The 23,410-nt window shown below is 39.8% G+C and overlaps 1 protein-coding gene, 1 long non-coding RNA gene and 2 pseudogenes across 2 annotated transcripts; 1 reads left to right on the top strand and 3 right to left on the bottom strand.

Annotated features, from left to right (window-relative positions):
* Window positions 1–148: 148 nt before the first annotated feature.
* LOC120289413 lies at window positions 149–10,318 on the bottom strand (annotated as a pseudogene).
* Window positions 10,319–13,601: 3,283 nt separating this feature from the next.
* LOC120289867 (chaperone protein dnaJ 20, chloroplastic-like) lies at window positions 13,602–14,410 on the top strand. The gene is made up of 2 exons (XM_039305250.1): window positions 13,602–14,006; window positions 14,294–14,410. Exons 1-2 carry the CDS (start codon window positions 13,761–13,763, stop codon window positions 14,408–14,410), a joined length of 363 nt encoding a protein of 120 aa, XP_039161184.1. The 5' UTR covers window positions 13,602–13,760.
* Window positions 14,411–15,180: 770 nt separating this feature from the next.
* On the bottom strand, window positions 15,181–15,991 carry LOC120289336. Its single transcript, XR_005547257.1, has 2 exons — window positions 15,924–15,991; window positions 15,181–15,564 (listed from the first exon to the last, which is right to left on the bottom strand). It is a non-coding gene; the product is annotated as an uncharacterized LOC120289336 (long non-coding RNA).
* Window positions 15,992–16,144: 153 nt separating this feature from the next.
* LOC120289335 lies at window positions 16,145–21,357 on the bottom strand (annotated as a pseudogene).
* Between the last annotated feature and the right edge of the window lie 2,053 nt (window positions 21,358–23,410).

The following is a 23,410-nucleotide window of genomic DNA, read 5'->3' as shown; positions in this document are numbered from 1 at the left end:
TCTTATGAAGTGTTTAACAGAGTCCTTTTTATTTAGTCCATTATTCATTACACACTTCGAAGGTAAAAAGAGAAGAAAAAGGAAATAGAACCATTTTCTTCTATTACATCGAACTACCAAACGATAATAAATACGGCAAGGAAGGTCTTCATAGTAAAATAGCCTCGATCATATTATTCCCTTCCCTCCACTTAGAGGTTCTCGTAGAGATGAAGCGGAAGGCGCGGCTCCAGTGCAACTCGAAGCGGTTTCACCTTGGGCAGGGCAATGCCCGACCCTTCCTCCATGTCCACCGTCGCCCCCTCTTCCGGCGTCACCTGGAATCCCTGAAGGATCCGTGCTAGCGTGAATTGGACCACCTGCAATTCGTATTTACGTGTCAAAGTCGAGTTTGAATATTCAAGTTGGGTCTGACGAGTCACCGAGTCCCGTCAGACACATACTCGTGCCAAAAGGTTGGAAGCATGATATAGCGAACGTGCGTATGCATTTTCTTTCTTGGTTTAAGCCTGTCAATATAGGCCCTCTAGGCCTTGCCGAGTCCTGTTCAATTTTGTAACTCGATTAGTCAAATACGTGATTACCAAAACGCCTTAATTTCTAGTGTCACTTTGGGTTGGTCCTTTTATAAAAGAGCGAGAATCATGCCAAAAGTGACCCTTACCTGCAACCCCAGCGTGGATCCTGGGCAAGACCTCCTGCCCGAACTGAACGGAATAAACACGAAGTTCTGATCTCTCAAGTCTACTTCCTCCTGCTCCTTCAAGAACCGCTCCGGCCGAAACTCATCGGGCTTCGCCCAGACCCGAGGGTCTCTTTGTAACTTCCAGATGTTGACAAGCACTCGAGTGCCCTTAGGAACATGGTAGCCGCTGATGTGACAGTCCTCCATGGCTTCTCTGATCCCCGTCAAAGGAGCTGCTGGGTATAAGCGAAGAGTCTCTTTAACGATGGCTTGGAGGTATTTGAGATTGCTAATATCCGACTCTTGGACCCATTTGTCTTGCCCGACGATGGCATCGAGCTCCTGTTGGGCAGATTTGAGAGCGGCCGGGTGGTTGAGGAGGAGGGAAAGTGCCCATGTAATTGTGATGGATGTGCTCTCTGTCCCAGTTAGTATCAGGATCTGCAGATCGAGAGAGTGAGAGAGAATGAGGTGTCGTAATGGAGAAGTAAGCTGAAAGCATATATAGATTCAACCGAATCTTGAGTGGATGTCCGATAAGCAGATTCAAGAACATGAGGGAATAATTGATTTGTTTAATCAGTTAACAAGATTTCGTCAATGTGACTCATAATATCTAAGAAAGTTGTTGGAAATTGTGATCCATTTTTCTAGAAACTATTACTTAACCGTGAAGAAAGAAGAATCAAGAAAAATGGACAACTAGAACGAAGCAACATACAGCCTGCAAACTAGAAGAATCCTCAATGGTGATGGCTGCAAAATTGAAGAATTGCTAGCTGAACCGAGAAGATTCACGTGGGAATACAAGCAAGCAGCAGCAAAAGAAACAATATGCACAAGCCAAGTTGGAGAAGATTCAAGTAAGAAACCTTGAATAAAACTCAAGAATAGCGGCTGAAGAAGAAATTGGAACGTGGACAACAAGAAGTCAAGTTAAGGAAGGAAAGCTTTAGTCAAAAGTTGAGGTCAGACAAAATTGTGTGCTACTCGGTTGTAATTCCTATAAATAGGCTTATGGTTCATCATTTGAGTGAGTGTGAGGTGAATCCTCCACCGTGAGAGGTTTTAGACCTCCACGGTGACTCGGTGTGGGGAGTGAACTTATAAACTCCATATCAAGATTCTCCTCCACCAACACCTCTATCAAGCTATTTTGTGCATCTAATAAAACTATTTCCCCCATATCCCATGCTTTATTCTTGAACTATCGTATCTTGTCCCTTATCCATCTACTACAAAATATATCATATATTTGCACGCATCACTAATCAAAACCTATAATCAATACCAAAACTATGCTTCCGCATGCACACATCCAAATTTTTAACAAAAGTAAATTATTTTCAGTATATGAACATTCGAAAAAAGAAATTTCCATGAACAGTGCCGGAGTTGAAGGCATCTTCCTTAGACGAGGTCGAGAAAAGTTTTTCAGGTTGAAAGGAGCGACTGTAGACTTTCAAATCAGGAGCGGCTGCATCTAGCAAATTTATATTTGTTCATGCAGTATGATCTCAACCTTAATAAAAATGATGATAATGAACGCAGAAATTTATACCCAAGCTGTGGCTTTGATTATGTTCTTACGCTCGTGGCCAAACACCACATCGTCCTCGGGCAGGCTCTCAAGAGATGGTCCATGACATCGGCGTCGCCATCATCAACTCGAAACCCTTTGTTTGATCTCTTCTCAAGGTGTTGTCTCAGTTTACTCGAGCACGTAGTCGAGCTCCCGGCCCGTCTCCTTCATGGACCTCACTTGCCCCTGGAAATCTAGCCACCCCAGCCACGGAATCGCATCCGAGAGCACGAACGCCCCGAAAAGACCCAAGGCCTTGTTCATCGCTGTCTTGAACCTCCACGCATCCGACCCGACCTCCTCGAATTCCTCATCTCGTACCTGTTCCCGGATATCATCCTCAGGTTCATGTTGAACGTCATGTGCTCCAACTTCTCGCTGATTGCCACTCCGCTGCCGGGGTCGATGCCACAGCTCCTTGGTAAGGAGTCGACCTCGGAGTTCCACCGGGCGCAGCGCCTTGAGGCGCTGGCTCGAGAAGAGCACCAGGTTGGCAGTCTTGCGGACGAGGCGGAGGTAGGGGCCATAGGGGGCGAGCCCAAGCAAGGCCCTGTTGTAGCCCATGTACCGGCTGGCTGCGATGTCTGGCCTGGAGGCGAGCGCGTGGTCACTCGTGGCGAGGCACTCCTTGGCGGCCTCCCAGCTGCTCAGGACGACCACGCGGTGGATGCCGAGCCGGAGTGAGAACACTGGCCCGAGTGCATCGGCCATCGCCCCGAGCTTCTGAAAGGCAGGCCTTGCGCCCGAGAGGAGGTGGAGGTGGCCTACCAGAGGCCATGCCCCGGGCAGTTCCGGGGTTCTGCTTCCGGTGGCATTTTTATTGTCGGATTTGACAAGTTTGTGAATGATGCGGAGCGCTAGAAGGGAAAAAACTATAGCCAGAACGACATGCATTTCATGAGGGATGTCCGCGAAACTGCAAGAATCCATTGTGGAATGGTGTGATTTGCTGGTAACAATCTATGTTTAGTGCACTGGCATGCATGCCTATTTATATTCTCCTGCGATGATTTGTGTTAGTATCCATTCTAGCCCAAAGGCATGAATTTGTGGACAGCATCACTTTGTACCCAGCTAGAAGCGTGAAACACATGGGTGGGACATTTCCATCTGATTAATGCGGTGGAACCTATTACATGTCGAGCATCACGACATGAGCAAAGTCTTTGGGGAGTACATCAAATTATGACCATTAACCTTACTAAGAGATCGTTCGAAGGATGAGATTGAAGTTTACGAATGATCTCGAAAGCAAAAAGGTAAATACATATATTTGGGCAAAAAGCTTCAAGTGTCAAAACTACAAAAAATGAAATCTTACGATATTTATTTTTATTATTAATTTTTCGCTTTGGTAAGCCTCGCCGGAAATCTTACATGATATTTATTTATTTATTAATTTTCTCGCTTACGTAATCGTGCCAAAACATACACACAAAAAACGTCGCTTTGGCATAATTTAAATTTTAATATAATATAAAAATTAATTAAATTAAATTTAAAACTAATAATAATAATAATAATTTATTATATTAAAAAAAAACGGAGGAGGAGGAGGAGGATGAGGAAGGCAGGCGGTTGAGGGTTGAGCTCGCCATCACCTCCTCCCCGCTCGTTGTTGAAAGGTTGGAGGGTCGACTAGGGCCACCGAGCCTTGGGCGAGGCCGCGGCCCAAGCTTGGTGCCCCCTACCGACCCCCACCTTCTCGGCGATGGAGGAGGCGGCGGCGTAGCGGTGGCAAGGGCTGAGCCCTTAGCCGCGGCTACCTCCCTCCTCCCTCCTTCCCCCTATTTTTTTAAATAAATAAATAAATAAATAAATAAATTTAAATTAATTAATTATTATGTTAAAATTCGAATTATACAAAATGATATCGTTTTGTGTAATACCGAAAATTGCCACGTCGGCGTTTAGTCGGATTTTCTCGTACGCTGTAGCAAGTGATCCATTTTCTCGATTTGGCACTTAAGCATCACTTTCATAATTTTTGACATTTAAGTGTCCATTTGTTACCACTTTTAACACTAGGGGTCCAGTATCCATATATTTGATATATTCAAATGTAAGCAGTGGTTAGGTGAAAGAAGAGATGCATTTCTTTCTTTTTTTCTTTTTTTTTTAAGAGTTTTTATGTGGTATTGAGATCTAGAAATGGAAATTGCCTTCCATCTCTTCCTTGTCCTCCAACAAATTTGCTCTTGCCGTGATGTCGGACAATTTCAACGGATCCGTCCTAATCAAAGGACATTTTCTCACCCATGTGTTTCACGGATCTGGCGGACAAGTGATGCCGTCCCCACGACGTAGTTTGCACAATTTGTCCATGCTTCTATATAGTAAGTCAACAAGCAATCAAAATTTCAAATCTTAAAGTGCATCTCCACGACGGAAAACTAATGGACTTTCCGTAAATTATTGTTCTTTTGTTTTTTTGGTGACCGAGGATCTATTTTCCCTTGTCGGCTTACACGATTCGGTATTCGTGACTATACCTCGGGGCAGACTAGCACAACACCACCGCCATAGACTCCCACTTAAATCACGTAGCTGATTAGAGAGTTTGAAGCCAGAACCTCCGCAGGAGGAAAGGCAAGCTCTCAACCACCTCAGCCATGTGTGGGTGGGTTCCGTAAATTATTGTTGGAAGTTAAAAGATCTTACTTTGAAGGATAAAGATTTATGAATCAATCTTCAGTTATGATAACATTCTGATTTTCACGTAACTATTATCTATTTTGTGGTCAGTTTGAAAACTATCATTAATTAAATCGGCACATCAATTGAATATATCTTCTGTTGAATGATAGTGTAGATAAATCTTGACATGTGATGAAGATGTTCATTTTTTTATAGTCATTAGCAATTAAGATAAAAATAATATAACTAACACAAATTAATTAAATACTAAGTAGGTCATTATAGACTATGTCATTAATCAAGTTGACGCGATTAATTATATCTAACATGTATAGCCAGCCTATCTCATACATTGTGAACGAATGCAATCGTTGTATTTTATTGCTTCTATCCTAAGAGTAAGTTTTGATTGGTATCATGAATTAGTTTGAACTTCACATTGTAAGAATTTTTTTTCTCTCTCCAACTAGCGCTAGCAAAATGGGTAACACAGTTTCAAGAGGCCCAATGTTGTATGGGTAATTTTTTTTTTTTTTTAAATCCATATCCCTAAAAATATGAGATCATACTATAGATAACACTTGGAACAGTTATTCCATATGACACGCCACATGTGGCAATGTACCATTACAAAGGTAAAGTTAGGTTCCACGTGGCAAGTATTTGAGTGAATATTATCTCAGTTCTAACTTATATATAATCGAATGATGGGCCAATGGACACCCTCCTCGAGAGACCTTTCTTGGGTGCATTTGATATTTTTCTAATATTTTTAATATTAGACGAGATACATTTTTTAATTATTTTTCAAGAGTTTTTATGTATTGAGATCTAGAAATTGAAATTGCATTTTCATAGTCACAAACTTAGTGTAATAGTTTAGAAAAAGATTAAATGCACCCCAGAAATCTGTCGTACTAAATAAATAATACTTAGTTTGAAATATACATTTGTTAATTACACAAATAAATGCATTATTTATCCATCAATTCAAAAATAGTTTAAAATAATTTCAACAACAACTTATTTTATTACTCGAATAAACTTCACTAGATATTCGCTATATTCAAATAACAACAAATTAATAAAAACAAATTGCAGCTTAATTTGAAGCATGTGTGTTTGCATTTTATTTAGTGTTGTTTCCTTCTTTAAAAACGTACATATTTCATATACATCTTATTCACGAATCCATAATCTGGTACTGACATGAATTGACTTGAACTAAAAGCGCTATCGTCACTTTGGCACGTCTAGCAAAGAATACTAATCTTTATGGTAACACTACTGGCTAAGGATCATCAACCCGATCAATCCAAGCATACGTGGAGGAGTCTCTCCACCTACAACTACCTAGCTGAGTCAAAGGCACAATAGGCCACTGGGTATATCAATGGCATGCAACTCAATGTTCAAGACCGTGTTTCATTGCATTGTTTGTTCTCTGTTTAGGATGTCCAAGAAATGGCCCGAAGGTCAAGATGCAACTAGAGAGAAGTACCCCACTAATTTAATTAATAGTTATTTCGCCCAAGGATCATTTGGAAGAGGGACACAATTAGATGTTCCAAAATCCTCCAACTAGAAAACCGGCAATATAAACCGAACTTGGGGAGTGCTATTGGGGTGCCTGAGGCACTAGTTGCTGCAAATAACTATGACATCAACCAGAATGCCCAGAACCTCTATGCTAAGCCACAACCAATCAAATGCTACAAGTGTAACAAACCGGGCCATCGTTCAGCGACTGCCCACAACGGAAGAAGGCCAATGTTGTCAAGTACAACAATGACATATACGAAGATGGCTGGGTGGATGAAGAAGAAGTGGAGGACAAAGAAGGCAAGCATGTCGACTGCATCGTTAGATAACTATTGCTTGCTACAAAGAGAGGACACCTAGAGGAATAATCTTTTTTGTACTCGTTGCATTGTCAATGGCAAAGTCTACGATATCATAATTGATAGTGGAAGTTGTGATAACATAGTGTCCGAGGCCCTAGTGGACCATTTATAACTAAAAATAGAGTCACATCCCTCCTCTTAAATAATCGGGCGGATTTGTAAAGGGGCCAAGCTCAAGGTAATGTAGTTATCGTTTATCTATTTCAATTGGAAAAATCCTATAAGGACACTATTATTTGTGATGTGGTGGAGATGCGTGTGCCATGTTCTGCTAGGACAACCATGGTAGTATGACGTTGATATCACCCAATGGGCTCAAGAGAACACCTATTCCTACGTGGGAAAAGATAAAGATTACTTTAAAGCCGGAGATAGCACTTCCTAGGCCTCATAGAAGTAGAGTATGAGTATTATGCTAAACGTTAGTAAACGTGAGGAGATGTACATGATTGTGGAGGAAGGTGATCGACAAGTTGTTATTTCCATTCTGAGGCTCTTTAGCCCTTGTTGAAAGCATTCAACAATATTATTTCGGAGAATGTGCCTATCGGATTACTCCTCGAGAGATATCTAAATGACATTGACTTCCTTTTAAGAGTGAGCCTCCTTAATTTGCTGCCCTACCAGATGAATGTGAAGGAGAACCAGCTTTTACAAGACCATGTAGGATAACTCCTTTGAAAAGGCTCTCGCGAGAGCATGAGCTCTTGTGCAATCCTTGAACTCCTTACTTCAAAGACAAATGGGAGCATGCACATGTGCATTGATAGCTGAACAATTAAATGGATTACTGTCAAGTACCGATTCTAATCCTCTCCAAGATGACATGCTTGATCAACTTGTTGGATCAAGGATTTTCACAAAAATGATCTGCATAGCGGATACCATCAAGCCCGCATCCACCCTTGCAATGACTAGAAGATAGTCTTTAAAAGAAGTGAAGGTTCGTATGAATGGCTTATCATGTCATTTGGCCTCACCAACACAACCAACACTTTCATGCTTTTGATGACTCAGGTCCTCAAATCTTTCATTGGCAAGATTGTGGTGGTCTATTTTAATGATATCCTCATGTATAGTCTAGATGACTGGCAACGTATTGAGCATCTAAGGGATGTCTTGTTGACTTTGTAGACGAACCAATTGTACATTAATCGCAAGAAATGTAGCTTCTAGTATAATCGCCTTGCCAAGGAGATGATCCCTTAACGGCTACAACCACGAGCACTATTTCATGGTCATGGAGTTCCCCACTGACTTCAAGCCCTCTAACGAAAGATGATCAGCGCTTGCATCAAAACCCTGGCCTCCATTTCTGTAGCGAAGATAATAATAAAAGAAAATACTATCTTTTTACTTTATAATTTCTGGTCCCAGTTCACGCTGAAAGTGTTCAGTTTGTTTGTTTATTTGTTTCTTGGTGCTGATTTTGAAGCATTCGAAGTTAGTGAGGAGTCTTATTGATACTTTAGTGGTGAGGACCAGAAGAAATGTTGATGCAGTTGAGGTTAAGTCCAAATTGAAAAATCTGGGAAGCTTGCCTTCATTGCCTGTTTTAATATGCCCCTTGCCAAGTTGTGAGAATTTGAAATAAAATTATACTCATAAACAATGTATGCAACAAGAATAATGATATTCATCCCTCTACTGTAACAAGAATGATGATATTCTTTGTGTTGATTTGGATGAATTCTATGTTTCATTGAGGAGGAGGCAAATTAGAAGGCTTACTTGGTTTGCATGACCCCTTTTACAACATTCGGATGCTTGATCTCCGAGGAGCTCTCCTGCCAAGTTTAAGGTGATTTTGATGTTCATATGGTTTTTGGATGCTAGTGTTTTCCTTTTTTAGCTTGGATATGCACTTGATTAGTTTGGTTATAGGTTTAGTTGTCATTTTTTAGTGATGCTCTAAGCCTGCTTTTGGTAGTCAAGATAAAATTTATAGAATAAAGTTTATCATATCTTATGTTTGGTATTTGCTCAAGATATGATAAAGTTAAATAAAGAGGAATATAGACTAGATAAAATTATCCCATGTAGGATGAGATAAATGTGGCTTGGATTCTTAATATTTGTAATAGAAAGTTATTTTTCATGAATAACAAACTTCTTAAATTAATAAAATTAAAATCATATTCTTATATAAGTAATATTTGAATTCCAATATAAAAATTTTAAAAAATAAAAAATAAAGTTTCAGTTTTTTAATTTAATCTAATTTTTATATTTATATATGAATTTAATTCTATCTTATAATATAAATTCAATATATAAATACAAATATATTACATATTTTAGGTATATCGATATAGCTTACTATTTAATAAAATGTTATTAGAGAATGATGGAAGGGGAAAAAAAAAGAAAATTGTTAAAAGAGAGAGGAAAATAAAAATAAAGTAGGCAAGAGTGTCATGAGATATTTTTATCCTCTCCTTTTATGAACTTCCTTTAGGTTAATTTACATTAATATACCGTTTATATTAAATAATGTATATGATATGATGTGAATAAATCAGACTTTATTATTACAATCACTAAACAATGGATAGGTATAGCAAAATGCTTGGATTTCATGTTTTATTCTATCTAGTCCTATTATGATTAGAAATCCAAACGATCAAACATAACTTAATTAGATATGCCAACCAATTAATTCAATGATTGAGGCTGGGTCTTACCTTGTTGTTAGATCACGTTGGCTTGAATTTGATTAATGCTTCATCTTGGTTAAATAGGATTACTGGGTGTTCTCTAGGTCTTGTCGGATTCATATCCTGATGTGCCAAACAAAGATTATGAATATCATTATTGTTGTTACATACATGGATTTTTCCTATAATTTTAGTTTAGATTCTCACAACTTGGTAGGAGGCATATTTAAAAGGTAACTTGAGCAGTGAAGCCAAGCTTCTCAATTTTTCAATTTGGACTTAACCTCAACTACAGTTACGTTTCTTTTACCAAAAAAAAACTATAGTTACGTTTCTTTCGGTCCTCACCACCGAAGCATCAATGGCCAACTGAGACTCCTAACTGAAACTTCGAATGCATCTAAATCAGCACCAAGAAACAAATAAACAAACAAATTGAACACATTCAACTTGAACTAGGACTGGAATTTAAAGGGGGAAAAGATAGTATTTCTTCTACTCTTTACCTTGCAAGAAGGGAGGTTAGGTTTTGATGTAAGCATTGATCATCTTTTGTTGGAGGGCCAGTGGTCGATAGGGAACTCCATGATGATAAACAGTGCTCATAGTCGCATCCATCGAGGAGGATTATTTCCTTGGGAGGGTAGTTGCCCCAGTTGGACGACAGGTCCTTCAAAAGCGAATAGCGAGACCAGGAGTCTTTGGGCGAGCCGAGTCGAGTCTAGGTCTTGACAAGGAGAGGCCCTAAGGAGAGGAATGGAGAGGCGAGAGCATGGGGATGAAGGCACAATTGGGGAAGGAGGACGAAGGTGGAGTTCGAGAAGGAGTATTCAAGCGAGGAGGGAACAAATTTACGATTTTGTCGTCCTCTTTTTGGGTTGAAGGAGGAGAGAGAAAGTTGATTGGCCATTTCAAATTTTTTAATAAAGATAATGTGCTTCTATCTTCCTCATCTTCAGCTTTTTGTAGGCTACTATTTTTTTTTTTAAATGCTTTGCCACGTATTCGATCGAGACTGGTCTAATTGGACGAATGAGCACCCCCGTCCACATGACTTGACTATTTGATACCACTGATATTTTCCCTTGATTGGAGGAGAGCAAAGAACGTGGCGCTTTGTTACCCTTGAATTTTTAATAGAAGCGGGTTGAGCACTATAAAAATATTTCGATGAAGTAAGTGGAGCAAATTAATTCAAAGTATACACTATTATCTATTTTATCATGACATAGATTGTGGTAATATACTAAGAAAGAACTCATAACTTGAGATTGTGTTCTTAATAGACCATCTTTTTATAAAAGAAGGGCTCGCGAACTGGTTAATTCCTAGCCATCGACCTCAAACGGTTTGCTTATACTTGATGGGATTACTGATACGTGTTTCTTCAGTTCCCGAAATGGAGACCCCTAATGCCTTGACAACCAACCAACCGGCTTTGGGCCCTGAATTCTGACGTTTGAACTTCACCTAAGTTAATCCAATTTCAAGAATGAATTTGAGTTCGTGAAATGTGGATTTCACCTGCATTAGTTCACGGCAGCTATGAATTTCCACTTCCGTCATGGGGATAACTAGAATTACCCTCAACTTGCCTTCCACGGTCGAATGGTTCAATGAATAATATTAAATAAAACATAAACTAAGTGCAAGTGGGCTCGTGTCTTATTGTCTTGCATGCTTGAGTCGTAGATAGAACGATCTGGTCCCCCTTACGTCGGTCCTGCTTCACGACAAGGGTGGCATCGGAAATTGGGCAACTTGGTTTCCTACGGAACATTGACCAAGGACGTGTGAGCTGCACCTAAAATAAAAGACAACCTCTGTCTCAAGTGGTCATCAATGATTTAGGTTTAATGTATATGACATGACATGATTGTCGACATAGGTGGGGTAATGAATCGAAAATAGATTATCTCTACCATGCTTCTTATGAATAACTAAATAAGGAAGTCTTGGTTTTCAAAGCGTTCATTTTTCTTGATTTAGATCATCAATGAGACGCCTTTTGTGCCTTACACCCAGTCAGCCATTGGTGACTTTTACGTGGCCTGGGGGATAGGATTGCAATCCGGCTTCCATGCAGCTCGTGATCTCGATATCGGACGAAGAGGCCTGTGACCTCGGTTCAAGGTGTTGATGCCATGGCCACTTGTGAACCCAGAGAGAGAGAGAGAGAGAGAGAGAGAGAGAGAGAGAGACGCAAGCGCTGATGGTACTCATGATGGCGAACAGGGAGGAGTACAGGCGGTGGTTGAGTTTGGGTTCGAATTGATGAAGACGAATGTAGATTCTTCGTAGAGATATTTTGTGAAGAAGAATGACTATTTTGCAGAAAAGGACACAACGTTAACTGATGATTTCACATAACAGAGGGTACCAAGTGGAATCAGACTATTAGAGCGAACGGATGAAATAATGGTCGAACGAAGACAGTTAGATAAAATCCGCGCAACAACTTTACTTGAACCTCGAAAAAACGTTTCAGAAGGAGATAACATTTGATGAAGACTCTCGACAATTCCATCAAAATCAATGTTGTTGGTTGTCATCATCTAAAGGGCACGACTTTGAGTGGAGAGTGATCAGCAATAAAATAAGCAATTTCGGCCCGTCTTTTGGATGGAATTAAGAGCCGTCCTTCTCTCCGTCGAATCGCTGGGCCATCTTAGTTTTTGTATAATTTCGCGCACCCTCTAATCGAAAAATCATCTCACGAGCTGAAGTTGTAACAGCGGCCGTCTAGTATTCTCTTACCGTCCTCCGGATTGTTTCTGAAACTGGCATTCGATGTGTCGTAGACAGATATCAGAAGATTACTCTCACATTTAGAATTCCGTTTTGAATCAACACCTACATTTCAATCTTGTTTTATGGTATCGTAATTGTCCTTCCAAATTAGGCTCTTTCACTATGTCAAAACACTGTCCGTCGCAAAGTCCGCAATACTAAAACCTTAGCCCAATCCGATCTCAGCCCCACCTCCTGGCATGGCCCACTCCGCCGCCTCGAGCTGAGTAATGGACGATCGCGCCAATGGAGCTCATCTCTTCCTTCATCCTTACTACTCCATCACCCACATTAAAATATTATATTGAACCATAATTTTTATCCAACAGTTTGAGTTTTCTAATTTTTTCAAATCAGTGTCCCCAAAATTTTACAACCTCTCTCTCTCCTTATCCTTTGTGCGTCTCAACCGCTTTTCACCTGGATCTGCGATGCTCGATCCCAGATTTGCCACTAGACATCGAATTTAGTTTTTTTGTTTTGGCGGGCCGGTGGCTTTTTTCAGAAAGATTTTGGGAGTTGATGCAAATTGTTAATTTTCCAAACTAGAGAGGGCGCTTGATATGTGCACGCAAAAGTGAGGATGGTCTTAGAAATTATTTTTGTTAATCATTTTTGTATAGGAAATATTTGGAATTGACAACAGTACACCATTCTTCGGATTATTAACTAACTCGGGTTTACATTAACCAAAATCCTCTACTCACCATTCGTCCTATTTGTGCTCGACAAAGATCTTGATATTTTGTTGACACCTAAATTTATAAAGGTTTTAGTGACTCTTATCTCACCGCATAGATAACAAACCTTAATTCTGAGATTAAATATGTCACATTTTGAAACCGACTTGATTTAGGACAAAGCGCTAGAATGATATATATGCCTTTCATTTTCTTCAATCTTATCTTTGATTGCTTTTCATGACGTCGTGTGGGGCGCGTATAAGATACAAAGGAAAGCTCGTCACTTGTTTCAGGCTGCATGTCATTATAATTGGTATTCAAAATATTAACACGTTTTTATTCAAGGATCAAATAGTCGTTTCTTATACATGGGTCAAAATCACAACCGTCAGCTGAAAAATGAAACACAGAGTTCGTATCCGAATCATAATCCAACCTCAAATTTAAATTCATTTTTAAGTTATCATCATTACGCATGGCTGCTCTGCCAATTAACTCATTCTCCTTCATAATTAAAGAGGCCGCAGAGACTCACAATTCATCCTCGTGCCAAAGCTAAGACATCGCAACTTCCTTTTGTTTCACCAGTAGGAGCAGAGAGAGAGAGAGAGAGAGAGAGAGAGAGATGAGCCAAACCCTCTTCTACGTGCGCGCAAACTCGACCCCAAGTTCGTGCCCCGACCTTCTATCCGCCCAAGATTCAGTACCGGTCCATTAAAACCAGGCCTTTTCGTCAGAATTCCATGTGGGTCTTCCTCGTCCGCAAGATCAAGAACCTCTTCGAGAGCCGCCATTGACGACCTCCGCGTGGCAGCGACGGAGATGGACAGTTTCTACGACCTTTTGGGCATTTCGGAGAGCGGGACGATGTCGGAGATCAGGCAAGCTTACAAGCAACTGGTCCTGAAATACCACCCTGACGTGTCGCCGCCTGACAGGGCCAAAGAGTATACCAAGAGATTCATTCGGGTGCAGGAGGCCTACGAGACGTTGTCTGATCCGACAAGCAGAGCTTCTTACGATCGAGATATGGCCACTGGTGGTCGGAAACCATTCTGTTATAAGCAGGTGTTTGCTGTATCTTCCTTCTTTTTCCATGTTTCACCTTTTTATTTCCTTGCTTGTCTTACTGTAATTGATTGTCATGAATTCAAAATTGTACATGTTAATATGCTGACTACAGTCAGATTCTTCACATAGAATCCTGCTTGTCATAAGAAAAGAATTGGTATTTAAGTAGGATGAAAAGGAGATACCAATCATGCCCGTTAAAAGTTAAAAGTTCTTTTACCGTTCGGTAGATTTGTATACTCCAACCAAAAATTAGATTAATCGATTGTCTTAAAATATCGCAGGTACAACATGGCACGGTGGAGTGGAAGCTTCGGTGGGAGTTTCAAATCAATGAGCTACAAAGGAGAAGCGCCGAAAAGATCTCCGCCATGAGAGCATGTCCTGGGAGCTCGAATTAGGCGAAGAGATAGTTGAAACTGATCACTCTATATGACACTGTAGAGAATGAAATCAACGGTCTTGATCTAACACACATCCCGCTCCAATCATCAATAAATTCACAATAGGTGGCGATGTGTTTCCACGTTAGCCAAGGAGATCACAAATCCCCTTTTCTTCATAGTGACATAAGTCACCCGCCACCCAGGCAAAACCTTCCAGCACTAGAACACTCCCAAAATACTCACTGTGCAATATCCTACAAAATGGAAAGTTTTAAGGAGCTCTAGGAACCCTCCTTTTGATTAGCTGTATGTAAAATATTATTGTTTCTCCTGCATCACCCGCGATCAGTAACAGTATGATGAGGCCCTACCCTGTCTCACAGCCGTCGTTCAAATCTCCATCCATTTTGACTCGTATAGAGAAGCAACGGGACCCGAGTCCCCAAGCACGTAAGACAGTTGCCCGTCCCTAACCGGGAATGTGGGCCATTTCCTTGCGCAAAGAATCCCTCTTCCTACCTGAGAATATTTTCCAGGTAGCATGCGTCCATCCACAAATACCATGTAGGCTATTTCAAACCCGAAGGCATGTGCAAGGCTGAATGTCTTACGCCACAAAAAGACAGCCCAATTCAGACCATTACACGACTTCATTCAAAAACTCACTACCCAGCAAGACGTACAAATTGTCTTCCTCCCAAATCACGATGACCTATGCAATTCGTTCCTTGAGACAGCAATTTATGTACCCACACGCATCACAATAAACTTCGCAACCACTTATCTGCGAGCACCTAGAAAAATTTGATTACTCTGTTGATATAACGCAAGAATGAAGTCGAGAATCCTGTACAAATTTTCTCCTCCATATTCCAATTTGTTCATCATGTATTTCCGAACTATACTCCCCAAGAAGCAAACGTATTGCGGGGCATGTCCATTTATGGACATCATACTGATGTCCTGTTGAGCTTTACAGGAAGAAAAAATTGAAATAAATTACAAAGTTCATTGTCGTTGACGTCCATGCAATTAGTTACTCAAAGCCAATGACCCTGCTGAAAAGAAGAGGGCATGGCCAATAAAGGGTAGTCCAAGATACCGGGCTGCAAGAAGAAAGGGTCAACCCAGTTGACTGTGGAACTCCAATTGATGGATGCCGAATTGAACTGTTACAGCACACAAAGATAATTAGATATCATTTCTCTGAAAGCACAATCGACTTGTTTGCATGATAGAGATTTGTTTCCAATCTAATCTTGACAACTACAATGTGGTCTGTGATAAAAAGTTTATCCACATTACTGATTTTTGCCTGCACAACTGACTTTCAATGGTTTTATTGAAGAAAAAGATTCACCATATATTTACTCCAAGAAAAGTCTAGCATTCTTATAAAAAAAAAAAAAAAAATCAGTCCGACAACTATATTAACATCCACGTATAACTTTTCCGTATGATCATATAGGAAAAGGCTGTCACAAGTGTTGTACAAGTGAAAATTGAACAATTTCAAACCTGGACTTACCTAAAGGACAGTGACAATGAAGAGTCGACTGGTGTCTGAATTTGATTTTGATTAGGAGAGAAGCGACCAATAAACTGAAACACCAAAACCACAATATGTGAATGACAGCTAATCAAAGACGTGAGATATTTATTCTAAGAAAAGCTACACTAAGATTCAGAGCAAAGAAAAGGGCCTTTTCATTTCAAATGCTACACTTGCCTGATGGTTCTGAGCAGTCTTTATAGTCGGATCCAAAAAATATCCTGCAGTGTGAAGTTCAAACTAGTTCACGATACCAGTCAAAACTTATTCTTAGGACAGGAGCAAAAGGTACAATTGTATCTAACAAAAGTCTCTTTACAACTTTTGTTTCTGAAAAGCAGTATTAAGTAAGGATACATAGCGAACTCCATTATTAGCACGTTCAAACAACAATTTACATGAAGTGCTTACAAAGTTTAAACTCACCTTTGCTAAACCCTGGGAGACGTTATGCACCAAATCTGCCAAAATCAAGCATATAAAAAGAAAGATGATTGCCAATAGAAATCAAATGGGGAAGGAGAAAGATGGGATTGGAAGACAAGCAAAAATTTGTGTCAAACCAATGCCAGGGAGATGAGCACCCAAACACAAGTCAAATCAAGCATTTACAGAAAATGACAGGAAGAATGTATAGAAGCGTGTAAAGGCAAATTAAATATTTCTGAGAGGAAGTGTGTGCAAGGTTTCAAACTATCATGTGAGTTTATGCATGTAACACCTCCAATTCCTCTTGAACCGATAAGTGAAATTGAACTTCACAATTGGATAGCAGAGAAGTTCTCTATAGATATCTTACAATAAATATTGACAGGACAAAAAGTTCACTTGATGAATATGAAGATGATCTTGACTGTGAGCAATTTCTATAACTTATCACAAATTAACAAGACAAGCATCAACCAAACAAGAAAACTAAAATACATACCCAAGTTCTCATTACTTGGCCTCACTGCTAGCGTCAAGCCAAGAAAACAGTCATCAGGTTGGTTGCCAAAGTCCCACAGGTTCAACTCAAGGTTTGGGATTGCACCTGCAGCAAAGTCTGTTTCGTAACACTTTTTCAAATAGCTATTGCTTTTCCCAAACTTTGCTTTGACTTTTATTTGACAATGAAAACCTAAAACCTTTAAAATTCTAAACCTACGGTACAGACAAGTTTTCATAATTTTAACCTTCCATATATATATATTCAAATCTTGAAGTGGGAGTAGAAAATGCTTATTAAGAGTGTAAGCAAAATACAGTGAAGTTGTTAAATAAATGCCGCTGCTTTAGGAACTGCATAAAATCTCAATTCCAAGACTCACCCATCTTATCCAGCTTCCTCTCATATGGATCACGCAGAGGAAAAGGAACCCGCTTGCTAACCTGTGTATTGGGCATTAACAAAGCATTCCCTAAAGGTGAAATAAATATTAAAAAAAAAAAAAAAAGTACCAAGAAGGGGTGCTTACATTGAAAAATGGATGTTGAAGCGACTGCTCGGCAGTTGGCCTTTTCGAAGGGTCCCATGAACATAGTAGCTAATATTGGTCAAAAGCAGCATCTGTTAATTTATAAGTCCATAGATGGCAAGAAAACATAATTTTCAAAGGGTCCCATGAGCATAGTTCCTCACCATTATGAGATCAATTGCTTCCGAGCTAGCATTGGGTATCATAGCAGAAAGATTGGCAGGCAGAATCTGGCCAGAAACAATGACATCACGATGACGACAAAATACTTCCAGAGGAAAAAGGATTGTAGGAGTTAAATATAAGGCAGAGGATGACAATAATGGGATTACAAACAGATTAACTTCAACACTCACCTCTGTAGAATTGATATCAATGAAGGGAAAAATACTCAAGCTCCTTCAGAAAAAGGAGAAGAATCTGGCATGCCAAGAATCTGGCATATCTTGTACAATTGATCAGTTTCACTGGCCACAAGAACTTTTTTATGAGATCATATTGGTTATATCCGCAGATAATTCTCCAAAACTAATTTAAACTTGAACGCAACTAATGTACATATGTGATTCACTGGACAAATCACAAATAAATTTCAATGATAATTGTGAAGAAAATATTAAAAATCACCTTTCACCAGGAAAATAGGAGACAAAGTGAACAGTTCAGCTAGTATTGCACCGACAGCCCACATGTCTGTAGAAAGTTCTACTTCGTTAGACATGAGTATAACTTGCTTCTATGAAATGGAATATGAAAATCTGATTAACAGAAAATAGCAAATACATAAGCTCATATAGGTGCTTCACAAGAATTTGCTTAGTATGATCTAAACATCACAGACAGAATTTATACACACAGGGACACTAAGCCATTAAGTGCATGAGAACATGGGCACCCTCGTAAATCTACAGCAACAGCATAAGAAATCCTCATGAGAAGTATGCTTCTGAGATCAATGAAGCATGTCATCTTCTTACAAGATACAAGTATGCCCATTAAGCACAGGTAAACATATCAGACCCGATTGATGATCACTTAAGTAACCTTAACACTAAATGTGACAATATATTGGCGAACGCTTTCCTTCTTTCACGTCACGCAAGCTAACCACCAGCTGTTTTCAAAGAAAAGTGAGATGGAATTTCAATTGTCAACATATAGGCTGATGAATAATGGCCATAATGCATGCTAGGATGTATGATACCAGAGAATATAAGATTTCACAACCTATGAATAAGCTTGGTCCCGTACACTAACACAGTATTATATTTTAATGTACTCCACTATACACATAATTTGACTATCTTGACAGAATAGATTTCAGTTGCTCATCTCTTGATTCATGGCATGGGTGATAGACAAATTTCCAACATAATATCCTCTCCAAAATGATATTCTTAAATGATATTAACAATTGAGCATGCCAACTGCATGATATGAAGTTAGATTTCGACATAGATTGACAACTGTATTAAAATCTCTAGTACGGACTTCTATGTACGTACAACATACCAATCGCAGGAGTATATGATGATGACTGCAAGAGAACTTCTGGTGCTCGGTACCTACAAGAAATAAGGCACAAGATCATATGTAGCAACTCAGTCACGCTGTTTGCATTAACCAGGAGCTGACAGCTGCATCAGGTAAGCAAAAATTACCAGAATAATTTAAATAAACAAGACTCACCAACGTGTGGAGACATATTCAGTGTAGGTGGCATGGAAGCCACCTCTCTAGAAAGTCCAAAATCAGCAATTTTGAGGACACCATCAGTCACAAGCAGATTCTCTGTATGAAGGAAATGTAAATTGTCTAAAACTTGGAAATAAAAATCCTCAAGCATACTAAAGATGCTAAATGAAATCGAACCAGGAATTGAGCATGCACAGCACCAAACAACAACTACAACAATAGTAGAATTTTACCTGGCTTCAGATCCCGATGGAAATAACCTACTTTATGCATGTGGGCAAGACCTTGCACCAACTGAGATACAAAGTTACATATTTCTTCCTCTGAGAAAGGATTTTGATGTTCTCTCATTAGCTGGTACAAGTTGCATTCCTGACAAGATTAGGAGCACATTAAATATTAGCACCAATAACATCACCTTTCATGTACTGACCAAACCATAGAAGAATGCCACTCTTATGGAGCTGCAATTTTCTTTAGTCACAAGGAACTTAAACATAACACCATACATAGCTATTGACAGATTTCATGCGGTCAGTGTTGCATGTGCGCCAAAGCATCTTTGGCATTCTTGGTTTGTGAAACTTTCTGGGATGTTATTTAATAAATTCCATTGAGATAAGATTTCAACTCTCAACTACACTCTTCACACAAGCTGTAGGTTGATTATGTAAGAGTCCTGTTCTACATGAGCACCAAAGCAACTCTTAACCATCTTGCTTTCAAGAAATCTTAGAGGCGGTAACCAACAAATCATTTTCATGGAATACCATATAATGCATTTGATGAGAAAGACTTGTATCATACTGCTGATCATCTGAAGATAAAATCTTAAGCAGCAGAGAAGTTTTATCGCTTGCCCATGTTGAATGTTGCCACTACAAATTTAACAATAGTTTTCATTTAAAAGAAAATGTAGGAGATATCTTAAACCCATTTATTTCTTCAGTTCTAATTAAAATTCATTCCTCTCATTTTCAATGTACTTGTAGAAAATAACTCCATCTTCCCATTGGCACACACCAGGGACAATAATTGCTAAGGCTGTAAATATGTCTTCGTAAACTGAGCACAGCAGTAAATATCAAGGAGAGTTTTGTGGAAGGTTCTTTCCTTAGAAGTAAATTTAGTGGCTAAATCATTCTGTACTAAAAGAGAGTACATTAACCATTCCTATTACAGGCTAGGTAAATTACACGAATATCTGCGAGGAGGAAAATGCTCACTCACCATGTACTCAAAATGAAAAACAGCTCATTGTTTTCTCTGACAACCTCCTTCAACTTGACTATATTGGGATGATTCAACTTCCGAAGGGCCTGCAGAATTATTTATCATTATTGATATGATGCATAGAATAGATTTATAGCACAGTATCCTGTAATATCTGAAGTACCTTAACTTCCCTAAGATTCATGCACTCTTCCCAATAGTAGAACTTCCTCTTCATTTTCTTAACAGCAACCTGAGATTGTGAAAAGCAAAGCTAAAAGCATTACACTCCATTGATCAAGGTATGCCCAAGGAGCTCCTCAAGCCGCCCCGCACCCCAAGACCTCTATATATAAAAACATAAAGTTTCCAATGAGCATTAAAGTCAATAAATGAAGGCCCAAGAGGAAGCCACAATGATAACCATACAAATCCAGTTCCTCATCCCCACCTACAGGGCGACAGATGTCAAATACCACACTACGGTTCCCAGAACCGCATGTGAAACTGTTTTGTTAGGAAAGACTATTTCAGACAAGAAAATAACAGAAAAAGACTCTAAAAAGTCAAGTCATGGAAACACAGCCACGCATCCCCAAATCTTATTAAGACTCCAGCAATGGCACCAGATTGCCAAAGCCAGCAAATAAATGCAGCAAGCACAATCCGCAAATTTTGCTGCCTGATGAAAAATATCATTATAACGTCCAAATGAAAAGGAGGTTGGGAAAAAACATAAGTAAAAAAAAACTTGTAAGTCAACATGATGTGCCAAGTCATATCCATTTTTCCAACAAAAGATCCCTTACAATTTCACGTGTCTCCTTATTGAGGGCCTTATAAACGCTGCCACAGGTGCCATCTCCAAGCTCTCCTGAAATTTCGTATCTGGAAGATAGACAAACAGGTGGACAGTTAGTGCAAGATTATCAAAATATATATTAGCAGTATCGAACTTAAAGCAGTCAGAATCAGCAAACCTTTCCATTTTTCGTGTTGCCACAAATGACAATCAGCACTTTCTCAAGGGACTTAAAAGACAAAAAGCAGGTCTCTACACCGTCAACGCAGTGCAGGCCACTGGTTTGTGAACACTTTCTGGTGTTATTGAGTCGCACAAAATATCCAATCTCGTGAACATCGGACTTTGCATTGGAATGATTGAGCATTAGGACAAAACCCCAACATGCTGCAACTTCCAACTAGTACACTCGTACAAGATGCATCCAACTTAACACCAGATCAATCTAATCAGAATTTCTTCACATCCTTCGACGGTGGCCCATTTAAGACGGCGAAGCAGGCTGCAGGACAGAATCGATCTAAATAATTTATTAATAGTTCAACAAAGCAAGGGAGGCACATATACGCCGGAGCTGAGCACGAGTCCTTCACTCTCCTGGCTAAATACCAAGATTCAGTATTTCCCCTTTTCGGATACTTTCAAAATAGATATGCTATGTAAAGAAAACAGAGAGAAAATTTGAAATCTCTAATTACACACTCGACACACTAAGATAAACAGCAAATCAGATAATCTTTGGAACGACAAAAGGACCGTCACCTATTAATGAAAACCAAAAAGGAAATAACAATCCCATTTCTGCAATAGAAACACGGATTCCGGACCAACCAACCACAAAAGAGGAGAAGGGGCGCCCGAGGAAAACACAAGATTAGTCCTCGGGAGGCAAACCCGTTTCGGAATTGGAAATCACGACGAAACATTCGCCGAACTCCAATAAATGAACTCCCTTTCATGACTCACTCCGACAACTCGAGAATTTTTCTCTCTACTTCATCCTAACAACCAAAAAAAAAAAGAAAAAAAAAAAGAGCAGCCCGCACGACAGAAAACTCCACGCGCATTCCAACGCGATCGAACGATCGAACAACGCAACCTCGTCAAAGCCAAGGAAACGAAACGGGAGATGGAGAGGGCGGAATTGCACGATCAAAAAAAGATTATCTTGGGAACGGCTGGAGCCAAAGACGGGGGATCGATGAACTCACCATTGATTTGAAGGAGAGAGAACCGAGGTCGAAGAATCTGAGGAACAACGGGGAAGAACAAGAACGCCAATGCGTGAAACCATTCAAAACGAGAGAGAGAGAGAGAGAGAGAGAGAGAGAGAATTAGAGTGTTGATGAAGCCATTGAAGGAGGAGGAATCCGCAGCAATGGAGAAGAAACCAAAGAAACATTAAAGTAAAGAAAAACTTTAAAAACGATTTAATAATTCAAAGAATATTTTAATATTCGAAAAAGAAATATAAATCAGGATTGCTTGGTAGAGGTGGGGGAGCGCAGGGTGGGCCCCGCGTGGCAGTATTTTATTGGGTAGACCCTAATTACACGATTGTCCCTGGGCTGCTCCGTTTATTTCGGTGGTGCACCTCGCAATGACGATACTGACCCGCTGGGGGCAGCGGAGGGCGTGTTGGTGCCATCGGTTATTAGAGGTCTAGCTTATGGCCTTAACCGTCAATGCATTCGGGGCCCCTCTTATTTTGAGGAAATTTCAATTTGCCCCCGAGCCCATTTTCGCAAATGACCCATCAACTTCAATTCGTTCAATAAGGCCCCTAATGCCGACCAATCGTGCGTCATTGTTCGATCAAAAATAAAAAATAAAAATCGTGCGTCATTGGGCCCCTGATCTATTCGTAGGTGGGAATTGCGGACGGCGGCGACTTGCGCCCTTCCCACGCGCCGACACGAGGGTATCTTTGAACGAAAAGGTGAAAGATGGGGTAGATATTGGAATTGGACAAGAAAATGACGGGGGATTTAGCAAATTTTAGGGTTTCCACGCCAAAAGTGCGGAGACGGAGAGAGATTTGACGGAGGAGAATTGCCGTTGGGGTTAAAAAACGGATCTCACTTTTTGTCATGCTCAATTTGACCTTCTTTTCTCCTTTCCTCTTCTCCAAAAATGCCTACGTTGAAATATAGAAACCTATCGAATAAGTTTAGATTCCGTTTGCTTTTGCAGAAGAAGAATAATAAAAAAGAACCTGTATATTGTTTAAAATAAATAATTAATAAATAACACTTTCGTGGATGATGAATTCTAATTTATAAGTGCTTATTTTCTGA

This window comes from Eucalyptus grandis, chromosome 11 (genome assembly GCF_016545825.1).
Source record: "Eucalyptus grandis isolate ANBG69807.140 chromosome 11, ASM1654582v1, whole genome shotgun sequence".
In the NCBI taxonomy this organism is placed as follows: domain Eukaryota; kingdom Viridiplantae; phylum Streptophyta; class Magnoliopsida; order Myrtales; family Myrtaceae; genus Eucalyptus; species Eucalyptus grandis.
This window is presented reverse-complemented; position numbering and strand designations above follow the sequence as displayed.